The sequence below is a fragment of the Chenopodium quinoa genome, unplaced genomic scaffold (genome assembly GCF_001683475.1).
Source record: "Chenopodium quinoa cultivar QQ74 unplaced genomic scaffold, ASM168347v1, whole genome shotgun sequence".
Lineage (NCBI taxonomy): Eukaryota > Viridiplantae > Streptophyta > Magnoliopsida > Caryophyllales > Amaranthaceae > Chenopodium > Chenopodium quinoa.
In genome coordinates, this window is record NW_018742951.1 from 7,282,249 (window position 1) to 7,304,200 (window position 21,952).

At 36.4% G+C, this 21,952-nt stretch overlaps 1 protein-coding gene across 2 annotated transcripts; it reads right to left on the reverse strand.

Moving 5' to 3' along the window:
• Nucleotides 1-7,398: 7,398 nt before the first annotated feature.
• On the reverse strand, nucleotides 7,399-10,200 carry LOC110728604 (E3 ubiquitin-protein ligase BAH1-like). Of its 2 annotated transcripts, none has more exons than XM_021908244.1 (4): nucleotides 9,772-10,200; nucleotides 9,183-9,295; nucleotides 8,814-9,068; nucleotides 7,399-7,535 (listed from the first exon to the last, which is right to left on the reverse strand). In XM_021908244.1, the coding sequence occupies exons 2-4, from the start codon at nucleotides 9,228-9,230 to the stop codon at nucleotides 7,458-7,460; spliced, it is 381 nt and encodes a 126-aa protein (XP_021763936.1). In that variant the 5' UTR covers nucleotides 9,231-9,295; nucleotides 9,772-10,200; the 3' UTR covers nucleotides 7,399-7,457. The 2 variants fall into 2 exon arrangements, with proteins under 2 accessions (XP_021763936.1, XP_021763937.1); XM_021908245.1 differs by having other exon boundaries at nucleotides 7,399-7,542; nucleotides 9,772-10,197.
• Between the last annotated feature and the right edge of the window lie 11,752 nt (nucleotides 10,201-21,952).

Consider the following 21,952-nt stretch of genomic DNA (forward strand, 5'->3'; position numbering starts at 1 on the left):
ATGACTGGAATATTTTACCCTCATGAATAACCTCATCATCAACAAAGGAATTTTCAACCACCGTGTCTACAACTAATGATTTTTCAATCACCGATTCGTCAACCAATGATTTTTCAACCACCAACTCCATAACGGGTTTTTCATCCTCAACAACATTCGTATTATAAAATCCATAAACTTTTTCATCAAGAGCCTTCCAATAACTTTCATTTGCCACTAATCGTTTCTTAATATGATCATATGTATATGGAAAGACTCTAAAATCATCGGGAGCACGTACGAAAAACTCACTATAAGGGCATTTAGAATTTTCATGACAAAGACGTTGACAACAACAGTAGTCAAGTTCCGCAAAATACGAATATAATTCTTGTAGTGGTGTAAGCATGGATATTTTCAACTCATAAGGAATAAAAAATAACCTAGACTCTAATGATAATTAGAAATAAAATTAAAATCGTTTCCCCGGCAACGACGCCAAATTTTGACAGGCTAAAGTCGTATCACTTAATCAAAGTAATTCCTAAAACCACTAACTAAAATAGATAGGCAAGTAGGGTCGAATCCACAGGGAAATAGTGTTCTTCTATTCCTAATTAATTAATATAATCTAAATTATTAAGAAACAAATAAGAGTTGTATGAAATAAACTAAGGATGAAATCAAAAATAAAAAGCCTAGGGTCACAGGTTCACCAATAATTAATACTCCGGGATAAAATATAACAATCAACGATTATGTTGCAAAAATAACATGATTAACAAGCTGTCGGAATTTATTAATCAACATAGGTCTAACAGGCTCTCGCAATTTACTAGATCTAAGTGCCTACTGAAAATAGCCTTTAATATCAAATAAACATTTGCTAGATTCATCAACTCAATATTGCTATAGTTTTACAATCAAATCACATCTGCTCGATTCATAATCTAATTGTAAGGAATTAAAACAATCAAATAAGAAATTATTATGCAATATCAATAATCAACCAAAACAATTCATCCCTTCATATTAATTATGGATCCCCCAAGAACCCTAGAATTAAACTATTCGCACATAATTAAAGCTAAACTAAAAGAAGCAATTAAATTAAGCATGATTAAAGCAATAATAATAAAACTAATAAGAAAGCAATAATAACAAAAATGATAAAAACAATAATAAAACTACTGTAAATACAATATACTATTAAAACTATAGTAAAACTAAACTAAAAATATAAGCTTGAGAAAAACAAAGTATAAAAAAAAACTAACTAAAACTAATTAAAGGAAAATCTCTCCTCCAACTTACATAGTGCCTCCCTTTTTATAATAAAGAGGAGTTCTAATCAAGGTCAACTTCTAAGCCACTACCCAAAAGCTGTGACCTACTACCAGCGTCCATACTAGTGGGCTTGTAATTATATCCAAGCCCAAAACTAAAATAACCAGCTAAATACAATCTGGAAATCATACTTGCCCGATCGGGCCTTGGGTCGCCCGATCGGGCCCGCCTGGCTGGGGTTGTAACTGGGCCTCGGCATTTTTCACTCCCCTTTGCTCTTGGACTTGGGCTTTTAGAGTTCTCTAGCCCAAATTTCTTCACTTGTTTGGTCCATATTTCGTGTGGGAACTTTGGATCTCTTTTACTTAATCGAGCCCTTAATCACCGAACTAAATTTCTCTAACTCGGCCTTGGGCTTAAAATATCCGGTCATAAAATACAATCAAAACCCAATATTTTTGTAGTGACTTAATAAGCTCGAGAATTGTCATAAATCTGCAAATTTCTACAAAATAAAACCAACTCTACAAAAACACTAAAAATCGTATATTAGCAATAAAAATAGCTTTATAGAGCTCAAATAAGCACAAATATGACCATGGGACGGGGAATAAAAATATATATAAAATAGACTCATCAGAAACCAAACTCGGATTAAAATAAATTATCTTCAACAACCATTGCGCAACGATGAATCTATCGCGCCACATCTGCTTCAACGCATTGCGATACTTCTATCGCCCCGCGTTAAAATTAGTTTTATCCTGATTTGAATTCTGATCTTTTCTGATCGCTTATACTCTCTTTTTTCCTTATAAATAGAGGTTGTTGTCCCCGTTTTCAAATCAGCTAGAACCATCAACCATAAGCTATAACCCCCTAGCTCCAATCATCAATCATCCATGTTCTTAGCCTAAACATATCCTTGATACATCCCAATCAAACACAATACCTCCTTCGCGAGATTTGAATACTTCAAACCATACTCGACGTTGCTTCGACCTCGACGTGAAAGGTTGATAATTCTGAGGGTTTGGTCCTCAATCTATATTTCAATTCATATTTGATTTATTTACTTTATTAATTTAACTTTCTTGAAGTTTACTAACGTGTGTATTGTTTTAATAGCAAGAAGGTTGTGACATCAAAGTAAGTAATTCAATTACTTAATTATTCTTTTGATTTTGGAGTAGAAATCAGGTTTATAATGTTATTTTACTCATGCTTATGATATTATTTTAATTCCTAGTATCATGTTTAGGATAATACTTTGATTTGATTATAAGTGACATGCTAGGATTTGTTATAAATTTGTTTAGTATCATGCCTAGGATTTTACTACTAATGATATTTTTATGATATTTTTATGATGATGATTGTTGTATTAACCATATGTTGCTTGATTATTCATGATTTATTGTTATTGTGTGATCACGCCCCTTTTTGCAGGTTTAAAGGGAATTTGTATTTGAAATCACGCCTAATATGATAATTAATAATATTATTTAGGATAATATGGTTTTAATTCAAGTGATCACCAATATTAGATTTGATTGTGCATTAATAACCAACCAACATAGATCAAATAGGTGTAGGATTAATTTGATGTATGTATGTAGATCAAAAAGCGCACATGAATATCATAAGAATTAAGTAGAGGCCTATTTAGTGCGGGTTTAATCTCTTCTAGGTTGGATTCGTACCATCATCCCCGAACATCCAGTCATGGTTCCGGTCCACTATGGAGTTAGCGATCTCCGTGATCATGAATGGGGTGTAACCTTCACACCCATGAACGGTTTACAAATTCCTAAAACTTGTTCGAGACTCTTTTTTCTCTAGCTTCTTTTCCTTGGAACGCCGCCATGTCTAAAAGCATGAACCACAGTAAGGCTCAAAGAGTTGAAAAATTCCCTATAGTTTTTGGTGACACAATTGGGTAGGATTTCTTAATTGATTCTTAATTTATTTTAGCAATTAATTTAGAATGAGTGGATGAGACTTGAAAGATTCTAGATATTCATGTGCGTAATTTGGATTAACATTGTGGCATAAGCATAAAAAGGTTCGCATTGGAAGACCATTCGTAATGCGTCTAAAACATAAGACATACACGTAGAAAAGGCCGAAAATATTTTTCACAACTGAAATCGAAGGGACGCTGCGAAAAATCGAAAAAAATATCAAAAATTGAATTTTCCGCAGAGAGCCAGAGCTGTCGCGTGGCGTCAGCGGTCAACGGCGAACAACACTCCCATCGCGTCGTGATAGGGCTGTCGCCGAATGATGACCTCTGCCGGCCAGCGACAAGCTCTAACGACTTTGTGCCAGTCTTTGGTGTTCGTATTTTGCCTGATTCTAGTACTGTCTCGACGATTTTACTTCCTAATTAATTTTTTCCAACTTTTCTGAACCCATATGTGTTTTACATATGGTTTTAACCTTTGGGAATTCACGCTCTGTCCACCATAATAAACGCTCAGTGCAATAATGGGTGCATCCGAGTTTGTGAATTCACTAAACTATGGAGTTGAGTTTAACTCACTGGGTCTCGTCCATTGTGCCAACCCTTCTAATGTAAGGCTTCCGCGTGATGCATTCTTAACTCGAATATATCACTTTCACTCACGAATCTTTGCACACACCTTGTACATATCTTTTTTCACACCATGACCATGTCTTAGGTCCATGCATGAGTCATCCTTTCCGGCATTTGAGTTGAGGGTCCATCCTATTATCGGTTTTTCCATATCCTTCCACATTGACATATACCTTCCCACATACTTTCAATACATTACATACATTACACATTCACATACTTTCCTCTTTCATCCTTTCCCCATATCATTCCTCTCATACACTATGATCTTTCCCCATCTATGCATGTTAAATCGAGTTCGAGTCAAGTAATTGACAATAAGTGTCCATGGTTTCCCTTTCTACGTCGTTTGGTCAAGGAAATAGGGTCAATTAGTTTGAGACAGTACAACTCCTACATTCAAGAGATCTTCTTTAGGAACACGGTTCGGAGGAAGAAGAAACCAATGGCAGCCAAACAAGAAGATGTTGAGAAACTTCAAAAGACCATGGAAGGTCTTGCCAAGCTTATCAAGGGACTCACCATTCGAATGGAGAAAGTTGAAGATTCTAATAAACAAGTTCCACCTGAGACCATCAAGCACATCCAAGAGACACTAAGCCAAGTTTCCAATGACTATAAATACATTGATATGAGTACCAAGGGAATCTCATTGGATAAGGGACTTCTTCCGCACAAGTTCTCTATCACTGACATTCCTAAGTTCAAACCCACTTATAACCCTTACTTCCACCTGAAAGCTTTTGAAACAATCATGGAAATCAAGGGGGTTAACAAGCAACGTTTCCCTTCGTTGTTCCATCTCTCATTAGATCCGGTATGTCAACAATGGTTCTTATCCCTTGGGACCAAAGACACTGCTACTTGGGAGAATATTGCACATGTTTTCATCAAGAGATACAAGTGCAACGTACAAGTAGAGACTGACTATCACTAGGCAAAAAAACGAATTCCCCACCGGTTCAAACCCCCCCCTTTCCCACCGGTTTTGAACCGGGTTGGATTTGGGGGGTGCTAAAACCCCATAGATTTCGCACCGGTTCAAAACCAGTGGGAAAAAGGACTTTTAGCACCGGTTCTGGGTGAGAACCGGTGCGAAAACCTCACTTTTCGCACCGGTTCTTGCTTTGAACTGGTGCCAAAAGTCCCAAAAAAATTTATAAAAAAACTTTTAGCACCGGTTCTTTTTCAAAATCGGTGCCAAAAGTGCCCTAAAAAAATAAATTTTTTTTTTTTTTTTGCAATTTTTTCACTTAAATTGATATATAAACACTAACATATATATAAAGTTACATATTTTCATTATAAAAGGCTGTAATATTACAATTTTCGTCAAAAAAATAAATAACATACAATCTGATAGAAATTATAACTTTTACTTGAAAAAAAAAATCTTCGGCTTTTCAGATGTAATAGAGAACTAACAGGAAGTTTTCACCAGTTCATCAAAATGGAGATGGTTCAACAGCGTGTTAGAGATCCCTTGGTTGGCAGCACCCGCTCTAGAATAGTTAGTTATTCCCTGGTGAAGGCATTGGACTACTTGGTGGCTTCATATCATCATACCTTCATCCAAAAAATGAACAGGATGTCAGCAGGCGACACATTGTGGTCCAGAAACAAAAGCTCTAAAGTGATACAATTTTGGCATTCTATTCCAACTATGATATATAGGTTTTAACTCCCTTCTTTAACCATATTGTTGAGGAACAAGTAGTGGAGCGCATTGTGCGCCTTCTAGCATAGGCATTCTTTATCTAAGTAAGGAATGGGTAGATGTTGAAATCCTACTTACTATATATAGATGCTTAAAATAAAGACAATATACTAATACAAAGTATTCATCTATACCAGATTACCAGATAATTATACTACAATGAAAATGTCTTTAACTAGTTAGCATCTAGCCTCAATGAGTTACAATCAGGCTAATTCTATAGACACACTTAAATAATCTTTCAATTTGTCGAATCAGTTGAGCAACCACCACCATTTCCAAAAAGAAAGACTGGAATTCTGCTCTCAGGACAATACAACTATACGTGTGCATATTCAGTTTAGTATTCCAGCAAGATGAGAAACCTCTTATCCATTGAAATGGTAAACAGAAAATATTCGGGAAAAAAAAAAAGAAAGAAAGATTGAACGTTGACTAACTTACATTGTATACGGTGAAAGTGGTCTTGGCTTTGGCTGTGCGGAAGTCTGCTCATTCCCTGCATCTTGTGCTTCAATAGATTCAATTGGACCATTATTTGACAAGTTAGCTGTCTGAGATTCAGCACCATCCGAGGCCATGGAAGTGGCCAATGAATTAGGAGTTGTTGGGGTTGGCGAAGTAGGGGGCTTCAAGTCTTCATATCTGCAAGGAAAAGAGAAGATAACCAATTTTTTTATCAGCTATTTTCCCAAATAATTTATGAGTTGAAAAGGGAATCTCAAATGCTGTGTAAAGATGAGAACCAGCTACTGACTAGCTAAATGACTTGACTAAATTATGATCCATAGAATAAAAACTTCAAGTAAAAAGGTATTTCTATGTTGTGGTTAAATGAAGCCAAAATACAAAGGGCATCTTGACTGAATCAATTGAGTAAATGTGGGAGAATGATGCATGCATATGAGCAAATTACCTATGGTAATCTAGTTTATTCACTTGCTATTAAAACATACTACACTAGTACATTTCTACACATGTTTGGGATAATCACAAGACTTCACCACCCTCAGGATATCAGCATGACTGCAAAGACTTACACAGGGAATGGTGAGTGGTAAAAAATCAATTCCTCTTAAACATCTTCTGCCAAGGATCCATTTCTATCAATGAACTGTGGTACACCATCCACAGGTGTTGAAGTCTCCAACAAGAGTTACCAGGAGGAGATGGGCTTGGAGAGCTGGGAGGCTTCAGATCCTCATAGCTGTTCATAAAAGACAGAAAAGTCAAGGGTATTTTTGCTAGCTCGAGCCAGATAAATTTGATTATATAACTTACGCAGTATAAGGAGAAAGAGGCTGCAATTTCTGCGATTCCACTGTAGCTGTTACGACATATAGGACAAGCCCTCAATGTGGAATTAACATCCAATCCAGAGGTTGGTGAGCTGTTACGCCAAAATCTGATGCAAGTTATACAAAATGGGTGGTCACATTCTGATAGCAAACTAAACTTTCGTTCAACGACTGCTGTCTTAGCGAGCACACGTTCTAAGCACACACTGCACTCTATCTCTTCACTGTGTTTCAGTGAAGGAACATAGGAGTTTGTCGCTAGGTATTTGATCCAAAAATCCCTAAAATCCAACATATTAACTTCGATAATACAACAATGAAAAAGGAATTGTCTAGCAAGTGTAGATAAAAGGAAACAGCCTCTATTTTATTATTCCACAATGCCAATTTTTTACTTATTTAAAAAATTAATGTCAAAATACAATCATCAGTTTATCAAGCATGTAAAGGGCATTCATGATTAAGGTAAAGATTGAACGAGATAACATAAATAACTTAGTAAGGGCATTCATGATTACCTCTCGGCACAATGGACACTTCTCCTTTGGAGATGTGGCCTGCAGGCCATCAACTATAGTCACAGAGCAGCATTGCAGGCACACATATAGCAAAATATATGGCCACAGGTAAGAGCAACAGGGTCAAACACTGTATCCTGTATACTATTAGAAGAGATAAACCACAATGTCAATTTCCCAGATCAGCTATGTACTAAACAATCGTACACAAACTAACCCTCACATAAATTTGTTTTAGGATATAAGGTAAACCTAATGTAGAAAAAAAGGATAACTAATTTAAAATGGGTAACTTAAAAATGGTGTAACTAACATGAAGTAAAATTGGCTAACATTATCTTTTAATAATTACTTTCTTTAACAATTAATAAAAGAATCATACAACATATACGATAGATATAAAAGTAGCAAACACACAACTTTTTTATCAATCAATATCTTATTTAGTAAAACCATTGCAGTTGTTGATGAGCTCTAATACTGAGAATATCCTCCATATTGTTGTTTGGTATAGCCTACTACAAGGGGGTCTTTCAGGAAAAAAAAAATAGCTGTCTTTTGAGCTTTATTTTTTATGCTTTTTGAATCATACTTCTACTGTTTTTTTACTTGCAACGCTTTAACTTTTAAGCTATTCATATACTCCACTTTGACTAATTTTGATGATTCATAAGTAAGGAAAAATATAGTCATGGGATCTTGTTAGACTCATCTCAATTTATACTTTCATAATATCACATTTTTATAAATTTTACATATTTGTAATTTAAATATTAGCAAATAAAATAATATATTGGCAATTGTGAAATGAGAAGTGTTGCAAATTTTGCAATAATAAAAAACAGAGGAAGTATAATACGAAGTATAATATTAACTTCAATGATTTTTTTCAACTCATATGTAATTATGCAGTGAACAATCAAAATTGTGTATTGGCAAACATGAAAGTCAAATGGAGCAATTACAAGAGAATGAAGAGAGTATAAAGAAAACACAAAACAAAGCAATATTCTAGGGTGAGGAAAACATAGTAACATGCTGTCATGACTCGTGACAAGAAAAACTATTCAACATATCAACATGATGCTGCAAGGCAGCAGCTTCACATGCAAGGCCAGACCTGGGAAGTATTTTTCTTCCTTTGAAGTTCTAAAAGAGTATTTACATGAGTCAGCTACGATAACAATGATTGAAGAAATCAATAGCATACTTTAATATTGCTTGAAAGACACAAAATCAAGCAACTAATTTTAATTACTCATATATATTATAAAAAACAACACAACTTGAACATGCTAATCATATCGTGCTAGTTTCAGTGACATACACCTAAGATTGTATAAAGTTGAAGGGTTAGACATGGTGCAAATGAAAGAACGAAAAGACATTTATACATACAAGGTAAGTATACTTACCAAACAAATAGAACAAGTCAAGTCAAGATCCACCTTCACAGAATCAAAGAGCTCACAAGTTAGTGACGGCTTTCCATCTGTAAATTTAAGAGCGCAGCCCACAAACAAATAAGCTCCAATTCTTGCCTTTTCCTTTTTATCCCTTAAATTAATGTGAAAGGCCATGAGCTCACTAAGCCATGGCGATTGGAGGATCTCAACGTGCATCCTCTGAGCGCGTGATTTGAATTCTTGACCTTGCTTAGAATAATGAACCTATCCAATTGCAAGCATACCATCAGCATATTTTATAATACACTCAACTAAATCTCTTTAATATTTAATTGATTCTAAAGAATCCCAAGAATCTCTTGAATAATAATATTCTACCTTATCATATTTCTTCAAAATTTTCCGAACTGCAATTGCATTGATCATGGCATAAGTGACTAGGTCCTGCCCTTATACTTGAAAAAGCATCTACATTGCATAGTTTCCAAGTTCTGGATTGCCAAATTATCAAATAAGAAAATAACAAAAGCTAACTTATACTTGAAAAAGCATCTACATTGGAGTATTTGAAATTCATACACAAATTCATTGAATTTCACCAACAATTTTTCTTAATTTTTGATTCAAATGACAGTAAGCAATCATTAACAATCCATAAGATGACAGGAAGCAATCAACGCAATCAAAAGCACGGTAAACTATTCACATGCAAATCAGATCGAAATTCAATAGAACCCCATTTGATTCAATCAAAATTCGAAAAAGCACATATTTTTAGGGTTATTTGATTCAATTATCAAATTATGCCCGAAAAATAACATATTTTAAGGGATATTTGATTCAGTTACAAATTAGGGTCGAAAATTCAAAGGGAAATTTGATTCAAACATCAAAAATAGTTGAGATTTCGAACCCTAAACTTACCGCATTGACAATTAAAATGAATCAGATTCAAACAACAAGTTACCTCAGAAGCTGCCTCTTCAATGGGGGATACACGGATTAGAAGGCGCCGTCTGCTTGAAACTAAACCTTAACCACCGAAACTCACTCCAACCACCCCGAAATACTCAACACTCACCCGAAAACACCCACCCAGAAAATTCGAAAATCCGAAAACACTCACTCCAAATACGATTGATCTAGAAAGAGAAAGCGAGGGTATATATTTAGAGGGGGAGGTGGCCGCCGCCGGTGGAGAAGGAGATTGAAGGAGAGAGAAAAGGAAAGAGAAAGAAAGAAAGACAGAAAGAGAAAGAAAGAGTATACATTTAGAGGCAGACCGGGTTTTTTTTTTTTTATGCAATAGCTTTTGCACCGGTTCGGTCAGAACCGGTGGAAAAAACTCACTTTTTGCATCGGTTTGACTGGAACCAGTGCGAAAACTTTATTTCCCAATCCTGCCCATTTCCTTACCCACCGGTTTTCAAGAACCGGTGCGAAAAGTGCGGAATTCAATTTTTCTACTAAGTGTATAGAGAGCTCGAAATCTTGAAACAAAAACATAATGAAGGCTTCGCCGAATTCTATACTAGGTGGAAGGAAGTTTCTGCTAGGATATATGATTAAGGCCCCGAACGAAAAAGACTCTGTGAGAATGTTCATCAAAAACCTTCAAGATAAGTACCAAAAGAACCTAAAATATCAACTTCTAAACACTTTCAAGGTCGTCTACAATATAGGCATCAAAATTGAAGACAACCTTATGAAGTTGGCAGCTGCTTTCAATAATGATGCAAAAGGAAAGAAGAACGACCATCCTTCTTCTTCCTCTCCCATTAATGAAGTACATGTTGTAGACACTCCTAAGCAACGAATCCAAAGGTCGAAAAGAGTGTTTACTCCATTTGGCATGAGCTATGAGACAGCCTTCAATAAACTACATTACAAAGGACTGGTCATGCCCATAGGACCCATCAAAGATCTAGTCCCGGAGGCTAGACCACCTAAGTGGGATCCTAATAAACATTGCAAATACCACCAAGGAAGAGGTCATGATACTGAGGAATGTTGGAAACTCAAAGAAGTTATCCAGGATTTGATTGATGATAACAAACTTTCTGATGTTCTAGCCGTCACAGATTATCAAATAATCTTTGATCCTTCTCTCCTCATTACACTTATTGATGAACTCATGATCGAAGAAATCTATATAATTGCCATTAATGAAGTGACTATGATTGAGGAGGATGAAGAAGTTTTCTAGATGCCACCGAGGAAAACTCAACAAATCTAAAAGAAAACATTGATAAGCTCCAAGATTCCATTGCCAAGCTTACAAGTATGGTGTTGAACTAAACCCTCATTTCCAAGATCGGAGTAATGAAAAGAATGACCATCCTCTTTCTTCTTCTTCTCTTAAAAAATTAAAGAAAACACTCAATGCTCCTAAGCCGCAGGTAAAATGGACCATTGATAAATATACACCAATAGGAATGACTTATAATGAAGCTTTTGACTACCTCCATGGCCAACGTTTGTGTTAGGTTTCGTAGTGTCTAGCACTACGCGGAATGAAACACTCCCAAAATCCGCACACAAATTAATGTAACTAAACATGCATATTAACTAATAATCACATAATTAATTAACAAAGAGAGAGAGAAAGACGGTCATACCCTAGATGCGTGCTTCGCTCCTTTTAGAGCTCGAACTTGAAAGTGTAAAGCTCCGCAAATGCGCAAGCCTCCAACGGCTCTCACCCTCGACACCCGACCCAAACGGCCCCTACCCCGAAGCTTAGTCGGGGCTAGACCAAAATAATACTAGAGTATTACGAACTTAAAGGTTTTCTCACCTATTGGGAGATGCCTTATTGAATTCAACTCAAGTGAATAATCCCAACTTCTAAAGTTGGTATTTATAGGCAAAGGCTCCCAAAAACTTCAATCATCTTTACATGTGGGAGAAATGATAGAGTGAGAAAAGTAAGCAATTAATTTAATTCCAAATTAAATTAGATTAGCTATGCAATAGTCAAATGACAAGTGTCAACATGAGGGAGGGAGTAGGTAAGGACCACAAACCCATCCTTGGAGAGAAAGCATACACCCACCAACCCCATGTGCATGGCACACCCCAAGCCTTGGGCCTCAAGGCATGCCTTGTGGCATCCTTGGCCCTTCGGCTGGGCTATTTGCCTTGAGCACCAAGGCCCAGCCTTCGGTGGCTGCCTTGTGCTCTCGGCTGGGCTAGCCAGTGCGGCCCATCGCAGCATAGCAGGCCTCGCACGCTTGCGGGCCGCTATTGCTGATGGTTGTGCTACTACCATCGCAAGCCCAAGCGCAAGCCGGGCTACTGCTGCTACTTGCTAGCCACAACATACGCTAATAAGGCCTAGCTAGCTGCGCTAGTTGTTGGGTCCTTGCTTGCGATGCTTGCGCACCATGCACTCGGCCAGCAGCCCCAGCCAGCCCACGCACACGGCTTGGTAGACTTGCGACCAGTGCAAGGCTTGCGGCAGCATCAAGCTGGCTTTAGCCCTCGCCCGGCTAGGCTGATGTGAGAATAGGACAGTATGCCTTGACTTATTGTTTGACTTATCTTCTCGTCTTGTCGAATCCTAAATTCGACTCGACTTACGATGCTCGGTTTCGACGCTCTAGGCTCGATATCCGACGTCTTTGTTCGTAATACTCTAATGACTCATCGTTTTGGTTCGGTTACTCGATTGGGTGTGACCCGAAGGGTTCAGTCAAGATTAAGCTGTAATATTAATTATGCATTAATATTACTGATCGAAAGCGGCCTCTAGCTAGGCATTCCGATCACTTGACCTCACTGAATAATAAGCTTTTTAATAATTAGGAACCCTCTATCGGAACAATACACTTGTTCGAAGGACGGAATTATTCCTTACAATCTCCTACTTGTCCTTCCGGAAAAGTGCGCTGTTAGTGTATAGCCCATTTCCTATGTCACTTAATGTCTCTTCATGAACTATAAGGTAAGATTCTTCGTCATCCTTATTACGTCAAGAGGTCGATTTCCGAGTTTGACTGTCAATAAGCAGGTGATTTCTAAAATCCATCTGAGCACGGCCATGCATTTTCACAGTCTCGCTCCTCGAGAGGCCTTGTAAACAACAAAGACATGTTCCCTATTGTTAATAGGGGGACATTCCCAGTCTTGTATTGTTAGCTTCCCTTACTAAGAGGACCTAGCCGCTGGAGTGTTGCCGTTATAATCCCCAATTACGGCAGACGTTTGACAACATCAAAATGGACTAGTAATCAAACAAGAGAACTTACAATACTCATGGTCGAGGAAAGAGGTTCCGATAGCTATAATCAGAAATGTACTTATGACGATTTTAAATCTCTTAAAGTATACTCATAGGTCGATCCGGTATAGTTCTAAACAAATACCTGTGCAAATGATTTATGACAATCATGTCCTTGTAGCACAAGAAACGGTGCTATAAATCATACTACACACTAATCTCAAGTGGTCATTAGTCGTACAACTTTTAAATGACCTTGATTAGGGATAATTTTCGATTAAAATATTCAATGTTCACTTAATAGGTGTTTCTTTATCCAAGACATTGTCTTGATACCCTATTTTGAATATTCTCAAAATCGATTGGACTCATTATTTAATTCTAAACCACAATTAAATAGTTTATGGAATTATTAGTAAAAATTTTATTCCACTATGAAACTTTTCAACGTTTCATCTTATGATAAATGGTTTTCCTCAAATGTTTCAAGAGTAATACTCTTCACAAAACATTTATAGAAATCACACCCATATTTAATATGCTTGATTTCTTTCATGCAATTGTGAATGTTGTCGTTCACTTATTGCATAGGTTTAGTTATGATTACTTTGCAAATCTTAGCATCTTCGTTATCGAATACTTTCATAATAAGATGATAAAATTTGAGAGTGTTATGGATTATGTGATTTAGGATTTATTGTCCAAGTGATGGCTCCCACTCATTTTCATGATTTGAGATCTTCAACTTGACAACCTACAATCATCAATGTTCAACAAGGAACTTTCCATTGAACAACTTTCTTATTATTGCCTTTAAGGCAACAATATTCTCAACATATATTTCAGTAAACTTCCTAATGGTGCTTTGCTTGGATTTCATTCCAAACGGCTCACAATGATTTGGGATACCCTAATCACTTGTGATCATGGAAATTTACCTTACATTCCCGCACATTACACATGGATGCGCGTCCATGTTACCATTCTCAAGCCACGACGCATTTTAGCTCGTGCTTATAAACGGCTTCCTTGTTAAGGATCTGATCCTTGTTAAGGATGTGCTTGCAACATCAATTCTCAAATTACATTTGTTTCCATGTGTCAAGAACTCATCCCTTTTACTTATCCAAGTACTTTGAATGTTCTTGATCATAATCTAACGATCCATTACTTAGATTTAAATTGATCGGTATTTTATACTTCTCATGCTCTAAGCATGTAAGTTGAGTGATGACTCCATATCATAGCATACATGATGGTTTCAATTGCAGAATTATTCCCAATATTATTCCATTCATGTGACCTTTTAGCTCATCCAGTTTCACCGAGTCTTGCTAAATTGTTTGCTATATGATACGGTTGAAAGTCTCTACTAGAGTCTTTCTCGTTTGACTTAGTATTTGCCTAGCTTATACTTAGTTCAAACATTTACTTAGTTTTATACATATGGGTCGAAAGCCTTTTCAAATCCTTTATGTTTAACACGGTAAATTCCTCTACTCGTTTAAATATTTTATTAAGTCTATACAATAGGTCTTAATTCCCAATATGTACTAAGTATCACCTTTCTCTTGGTCCATTGTCAAAATCCCTTTCAAATCTAAGCATTTAGCATTTAATAGTCATTTCACAATAGAGTTCATAAACTTCTTGTTTGTCCTTACAAGATTGACTCTTGATCCCACTAAACTTCTTATCCATAAGAATTTCTATGATTCTCCATAAGCCAAACCTTTTATTAACTTTATGAGAATACATGTTCCAATTCCTACATGCGATGCTTCACTCAATCCCACAATGGATTTCTTGAGCTTGCTTTCAAATCTAGCATTATTTAAAATTAAAAAACCCTTAAACTATATTCACAGTCTCATCTAAAATCTCATTTCTAGGAAGGCGGTTTCGTTATCAATTTTGCCATATTTAATATGCGCAATTTTGCTAGAATAATCACGAAAAGACTTAAGCATTCCGATTAGTGAATAGGATTTATTAAATCAACGCAATGAATTTGATTGTAACCTTTTCAACTAATCTAGCTATGTATGCATATACATTTCCACATTTGTAAGTTTTCTCCTTGAAAACTAATTTGCGATTGATGGGTCTTACCCTTCATGCAAATTAATCAAGTTTCAAACATGATTTTCAAACATGGAGTCTATTTCGGATTTTATGGCCCCTAACCATAATTCGGAATTTGGATTTGTCGTAGCTAATTTACAAGACACTATTTCCTTACCATCTAATAGTAAATAGTATGCTTGTAAGTCTTAGGTTTATTTCTAACTTAATAGAAATTTATAGGATTCAATCCAAGCCTTTGGTGAATTCTATTCCTATATGGGGTAATTGCATCAAACACTAAGTTTCAAGGTACTTTTAAAGCCCTTTGATTATATTGATCTTACTCCAACACTTCTAAAGTTTTGTGAGTACTGAATTCTCATTAAGGCACTTGTAAAGTCCTTTGCGTATTCTTGATCAATCATTCTCATGAAGCCCTTCTAAAGTCTTCGGAGATTCTCAGTTTAAGTTTGTTGCTAATCTCGATAGTCATCGAGTTCTTTTGCCTCTCACTTGTCGTTTTGGAAATGTGTTACTTTCCAAAAATACACCACTTAGAGCAACAAATACTATGTTCTCAATTAGGTTGTGGAAGTAATGCCCGTAGTCTCACTTGAATTCTTACAAAGAGACATGTATATTGTCTTAGGGTAAAGGTTTGTCGTGAAACAAACAGTTAGCTCCCACTCAAGCTACCTTAGCCCTTATTGAGCCACTTAGCTCCCACTGAGCCAATGAACTCCCAGTGAGCTAAGAGCCCTAGACATATACTTGAAAAGACGCTAGAAACTATTTCTATCGATAACTAAATATGGTGTCCTTTCTTAGCTTTGACAATTTTGTTTAGTGTAACACTAGTCATTTGTGCAAATATTTAATAAATTTATAGGACGGGATGTGATCCATCATCATTCGAGTCATTTTCAAATGGCATCGAGGTCTCCGTCAAGACGTACTATATTCTTTGTGGAGCTAATTATGAAATTCCGATTTCTTAACTTTGATATGATCACTCTTGGCTCAATCAAACATCCCTCGATCTAATCTAGACGTTTTGATATCTTGCCAAGTCCATTCTATACTTCACTAAACTTTTGAGCTACTCAAGAACCAGTTTGTTCACATTTGATGAATATTATCATATTCTTTTAAATTCTTGTGAAAACGTTGAAGTAATGGAATTTTCTTTAGCTTTCGGAGTCAATTGTCTATATCAAGCACAATCGCTCCTTTCTTTGTCGATTTCAACAAGTAAGACTTTCTTGCCTTAGAACGATTCTGAAACGATCAACTATCAAGAGTCTATCTAATAGAGCCTTGAGTAAGTTCTTGTCGATGTGACATTGCTAAAGATGTTTGGAACACAAATCATATCCATGACTTGAACCTTGTGAGTTTTCATGTTAGAGAAATGTTTTTTTATAATCAAGCATCCTTGACTCATGGCTTAAACAACCATGTCATTCAAATAAAACCAACAACTATTGCTCTTTTACTTTGAATGTGAGTCTTTCCGTGTGTAAACGGATCATTTGCTGATTATGGAACACAATAACCATTATTTGTTCCAGCCTTAGCTTTAAAAGGCTTTTAACAAAGCAGATTACCTTACAACTGATGTAGCACCACTTGCTTCATTCCAAGCTTGTGAGTCAATAACTTAGCTTAACTGCATTTGTTTTTAGGTCACTTCAAAAGTGGAACTCTCAAAAAATATCTAATACTTGTGAAGATAAGTTACTAAGTTTAACTACGATAACATGAACTCTTAGGTAGAATTGGAATCTCAATTTTCTTTTCTTCGTTCCTTGTTTCCTATATTTTTTATCATACATCGTCTCATAAATTTTAAGAACCATTTCTTTAAGTGTTTTAACGTTCATACTTTGTTAGGCATAATTAAGCATCTAATGCGTCGTAAAACAAAGTTCCATCTTTTCCTTTAATTCGTACTTGAATTACTACATCAATGAGTCCTACTCATTTGTGTATGAAGCGAAAAGATATGTTGGTTGTCAAATATTGACAATTTGAGTTTTTCAACTCAATACTTCATGTTCATCAAAACTACCTAGTATTTTGAATACATGATGTCCAACCGTCCTTTCAGACTAAGCTATAAAAGTCATTTATGAGAAGTTGTGTTTTAGAAATGCCTTTTCTGTCCTTGAGAACCATTCTCAAAAGATTTCCTTTTACCAATCGTTGGAAACATTATAATTTGATTTAGAATTCTACAAATATAAGTGCAAAGTATAAAAATTTATCAAGATAATAACATAATAAGTTTGAAATTTAAAGCATACATGCAAATATTCAATCTTATTAAGCGTCTTATCCACGCATTAAAATTGTCCCTTTTAGGCGAGAATAAAACGATTCCAACATCCCAAAAATCAGAAAGTGATTAAGCATGCTTTGGCTTGTCTTAACACTTAATATTTTAAGGTAAGCAATCCAATTGCTAATAGCTCTAAGCTACTCTTGATTTAATAAAACGTCGCATCTAATGCTTTCTTGACGTTTTATCTCCATTGCCACGACATCTAAGGACTCCTTACTGATATCGTTGAGCTTAACCAAAATCAACTTGTATACCGAGTATACCTTACGTTCCTAGGGAGATATTGATGCCTTGCTTTGGCATAGCCCATTACCATTAACATTAGTTCGGTAATTGTTATCTTGGAATGACAAATTTGTCTCAATTTTATAGGGACCTAGGATTTCTATGTTTGTTGATTTAAGTGAAATTAACTAATCATCACAACATTCAAAATCCTAAACATGCATCTAACATCGCAATTATATAAGCAAAATACATAAAGCATAATAAAGATGCATTTGGCAACTAGCATGACCACTTGAACTTGAGTCTTCAATTCTTCAAGGGCCTTCGTTGCATCCTCTTGGCTCGTCTTCTTAGAAGCGCCGTCTTCGAGACATCTCCACCAATTATACAACTACTAGTAAGACTAGGACTAATCTAAATATTAAGGTACAAAAATACGCAACGGTACGCAGACCGTATTTAGATTTACAAAAATACATAACGGAACGCAGTCCGTATTTACTATCCTAATCGGACCCCACAAGTTGCCATTTTCATAAAACCTGTGATAGAATATTCATTTCATTCATCCATTCACTATATGTGAATGGCCCATGCATTTTACAACGTAAAACAAGTAACAATGCATAACACGCACAAACTAGTAACTAACTTAGGTGGTTAATCTAATTAACGCGCTTAATTAAAACTAGTCAAAATTGTTAACCGATTATGTGATTAAACGCAATAAAATTAGCTCAAGTAATCAACGAAGCTCCCACTAAATTCCGCATCCAACTTAATTAAAATTAATCCAATTAATTTAATTAAGCCGGTTTACCCAAATTTTGCCAAATTATTTTGCAAGTGCTGGAAAAACCGAGGCCTAGCCTCGTTAAAATAATTAAATTAAATAATTAAAACGGCAAAAATCACAAAATCGTATAACCCCTCGATGCCCGAGTGCCTAGCACCAAGCAACGAAGCTTGGTTTGCTAGGCACCGAGCCACGACTGCCTTGCGTAGGTGCTGCCCCACACAGCCACTACTGTGCCAAGCAACCTTTTTGTGGCTGACAACATCGTACCATGTGTGTTATGCTGGCCACAACAGTGTGCTTACAATGCCAGCTAGTGTAGGCCTCAAAGGCCCTTGCTGCTATACGGGTTGACACTGTCTAGCAGCCGCACCACACCTCGCACAAGCACCTCCCCGCACCATATGCACCAAGCTCCCGATACACACGCACCACGAGTCGCGCATCGACGCACCAGCAGCCCCGCACACCTCGACAACCACATATGGGCTGCGCAAGTAGCCTGACTGGCCAAGGGAGTGCTTGGGGTTTATGTTCCTTGATTTGCATGCTCGTACCCTCGGGATTTTATCTTGATTTTTGTGTGATATTAAAATTAATTTTAGAACCAATATTGAGAAAAAATGAAAATAAAATAAGTCCAACTTAAGTAAATTCAATTTTAGTGCACAAACCAAAATTAATTCAAGAACCATTCTTCAAATTTTTGTTTGGCTCAACTTGATGCTTCAAAATTGAGGGCTATTCTCACAATTAACTTAACCAAACATAAATTAAAAATGAGATTTGACAAAATTAAAGGGGTTGGAAAAATAACAACAATCATCCAATGAAAAAATTTCCAACACTAACTTGTGTCAACACTAACTTGTGTAAATATGAAAATTAAATCTTCCAATATGAAGATTAATTAAATTTCAATTACAAGTTTTGAACTTTTAAGACTTTAATCAACTCAAAAAATGATTAAATCCAAAAATTAGTTCAACATGGAATTTAGAAAGTAAAGTTCCAACCTAATAAACAATTAAAGATTGGATATTTAACATTTTTAGAGACTTCAAAATTACAAATTCATCATAAACATTCACACTTGAAGCAATTAATTTGCAAAAATGTGAAATTGCAAGTTTATGTGAAAAATGAGCCAACCAAATTAAGCACCTCTTATAATTTTATAATCATGCTTAATAAGGGTTATTGCAGTAGGTTAATGGTGTATACACATAATCTAACATTAACATGTCATAATTAATCAAGGTTTATAGATTTAAAATTTTTCGTCAAAAACGAAAAACCCCTCGAAAAACATGTTTCTGGATGGATTTTGGCTTCTGGATAGCTCTCAAAGAGAATCAAAACTGATTTAAAACATCGATTCCACCCAAAATTCACTACTTTTTGGTCTAAATCTGTGTTCTATAGCCAAAATTAGTAGAAATACGAGATTAAAACTAATTAAAATGAGCTTCTAATCTAATTAGAAAGCAAAACCAGAAATTTAAATCCATTTAAATCACCTTAATTAATTATAAGTTACAATAATTAAATGAGCGCGGCTCCGATACTGCTGTTGGGTTTCTTAGTTTCCAACACTACGCGGAATGAAACCCTCCCAAAATCCGCACACAAATTAATGTAACTTAACACGCATATTCATTAATAAATCACAAAATTAATTAACAAAGAGCAAGAGAAAGACGATCATACCCTTGATGCGTGCTTCGCTCCTTTTAGAGCTCGAACTTGAAAGCGTAAAGCTCCGCAAATGCGCAAGCCTCCAACGGCTCTCACCCTCGAGACCCTACCCGAACGGCCCCTACCCCGAAGCTTAGTCGGGGCTAGACCAAAATAATACTAGAGTATTACGAACTTAAAGGTTTTCTCACCTATTGGGAGATGCCTTATTGAATTCAACTCAAGTGAATAATCCCAACTTCTAAAGTTGGTATTTATAGGCAAAGGCTCCCAAAAACTTCAATCATCTTTTCATGTGGGAGAAATGATAGAGTGAGAAAAGTAAGCAATTAATTTAATTCCAAATTAAATTAAATTAGCTATGCGATAGTCAAATGACAAGTGTCAACATGAGGGAGGGAGTAGGTAAGGACCACAAACCCATCCTTGGAGAGCAAGCATACACCCACCAACCCCATGTGCATGGCACACCCCAAGCCTTGGGCCTCAAGGCATGCCTTGTGGCATCCTTGGCCCTTCGGCTGGGCTATTTGCCTTGAGCACGCTAATAAGGCCTAGCTAGCTGCGCTAGTTGTTGGGTCCTTACTTGCGATGCTTGCGCACCATGCACTCGGCCAGCAGCCCCAGCCAGCCCACGCACATGGCTTGGTAGACTTGCGGCCAGTGCAAGGCTTGCGGCAGCATCAAGCTGGCCTTAGCCCTCGCTCGGCTAGGCTGATGTGAGAATAGGACCGTATGCCTTGACTTGTTGTTTGACTTATTTTCTCGCCTTGTCGAATCATAAATTCGACTCGACTTACGATGCTCGGTTTCAACGCTCTAGGCTCGATATCCGATGTCTTTGTTCGTAATACTCTAGTGACTCATTTAATCCTTCGGATTAATTCGTCGTGTCGGTTCGGTTACTCGATTGGGTGTGACCCGAAAGGTTCAGTCAAGATTAAGCTGTAATATTAATTATGCATTAATATTACTAATCGGAAGCGGTCTCCAGTTAGGCATTCCGATCACTTGACCTCACTAAATAAATAGCTTTCTAATAATTCCGAACCCTCTATCGGAATAATACACTTGTTCGAAGGACACCATTCCTTTCAGTTTCATGCATCCCATTCGTCCAATCCAAGATCCAGTACCTAAAAGACGGTCTCCTAATTAGAATCCGAATTCCAATTGCAAATACCATAGAGGCCACGTCACACTACTGAGGAATGCTTCACACTCAAGGATCGTGTCCAAGACCTCTTTGATTTGAATTGCCTTCATGTTCCTTCGAGAAACAAGAAGGCCAAGTTAGGATAAGCACAAAGCACAAGGCGACTTCAACGACAAGATTTCATGATTCTTTTCTTATTCTTGTTTTCCCCTTTCCTTCAATAAGTCTAGCATAGGTACCCTCCATCATTTCTTAGATTTACTTCACGAGTTTGTTTTTTCCCTTTTCCATTTTAATAAAATGAGCGTTTACTTCCTTGCATATGATCATTGTATTGCATTGCACTTTCAAAAAAAAAAAACATGCTGAGTTAAGTACAAGGTATACCAATGATTTGAGGCACCCTTTGTAGCCACATCATATCACCTTTACCCTTTCAAATATATAATCCTTTTTTGATAAACCACTTTGAGCCTCGTCTAACGATTGACTTTTCTTTTTTCAACCTACATCTACCTAGCCTTGGGATGGGACGGTGTGCAATTTATGCAATTTTCAAAGCCAAATAAAAGAGCTTGAGTGATTTTTACCAAGGTCCTAAAATTTCAAAAATTCAAAAAAGCAATAAAAGTGTGCA

Coding starts and splice junctions, on each gene's coding strand:
- LOC110728604 (XM_021908244.1), bottom strand. CDS start 9,230: ATGATCAATGCAATTGCAGTTCGGAAAATTTTGAAGAAATATGATAAG. Junction 9,069..9,182: donor TTTTGAAGAAATATGATAAG/GTAGAATATTAT, acceptor GCAATTGGATAG/GTTCATTATTCTAAGCAAGG. Junction 7,536..8,813: donor TGACTTGTTCTATTTGTTTG/GTAAGTATACTT, acceptor AATAGTATACAG/GATACAGTGTTTGACCCTGT.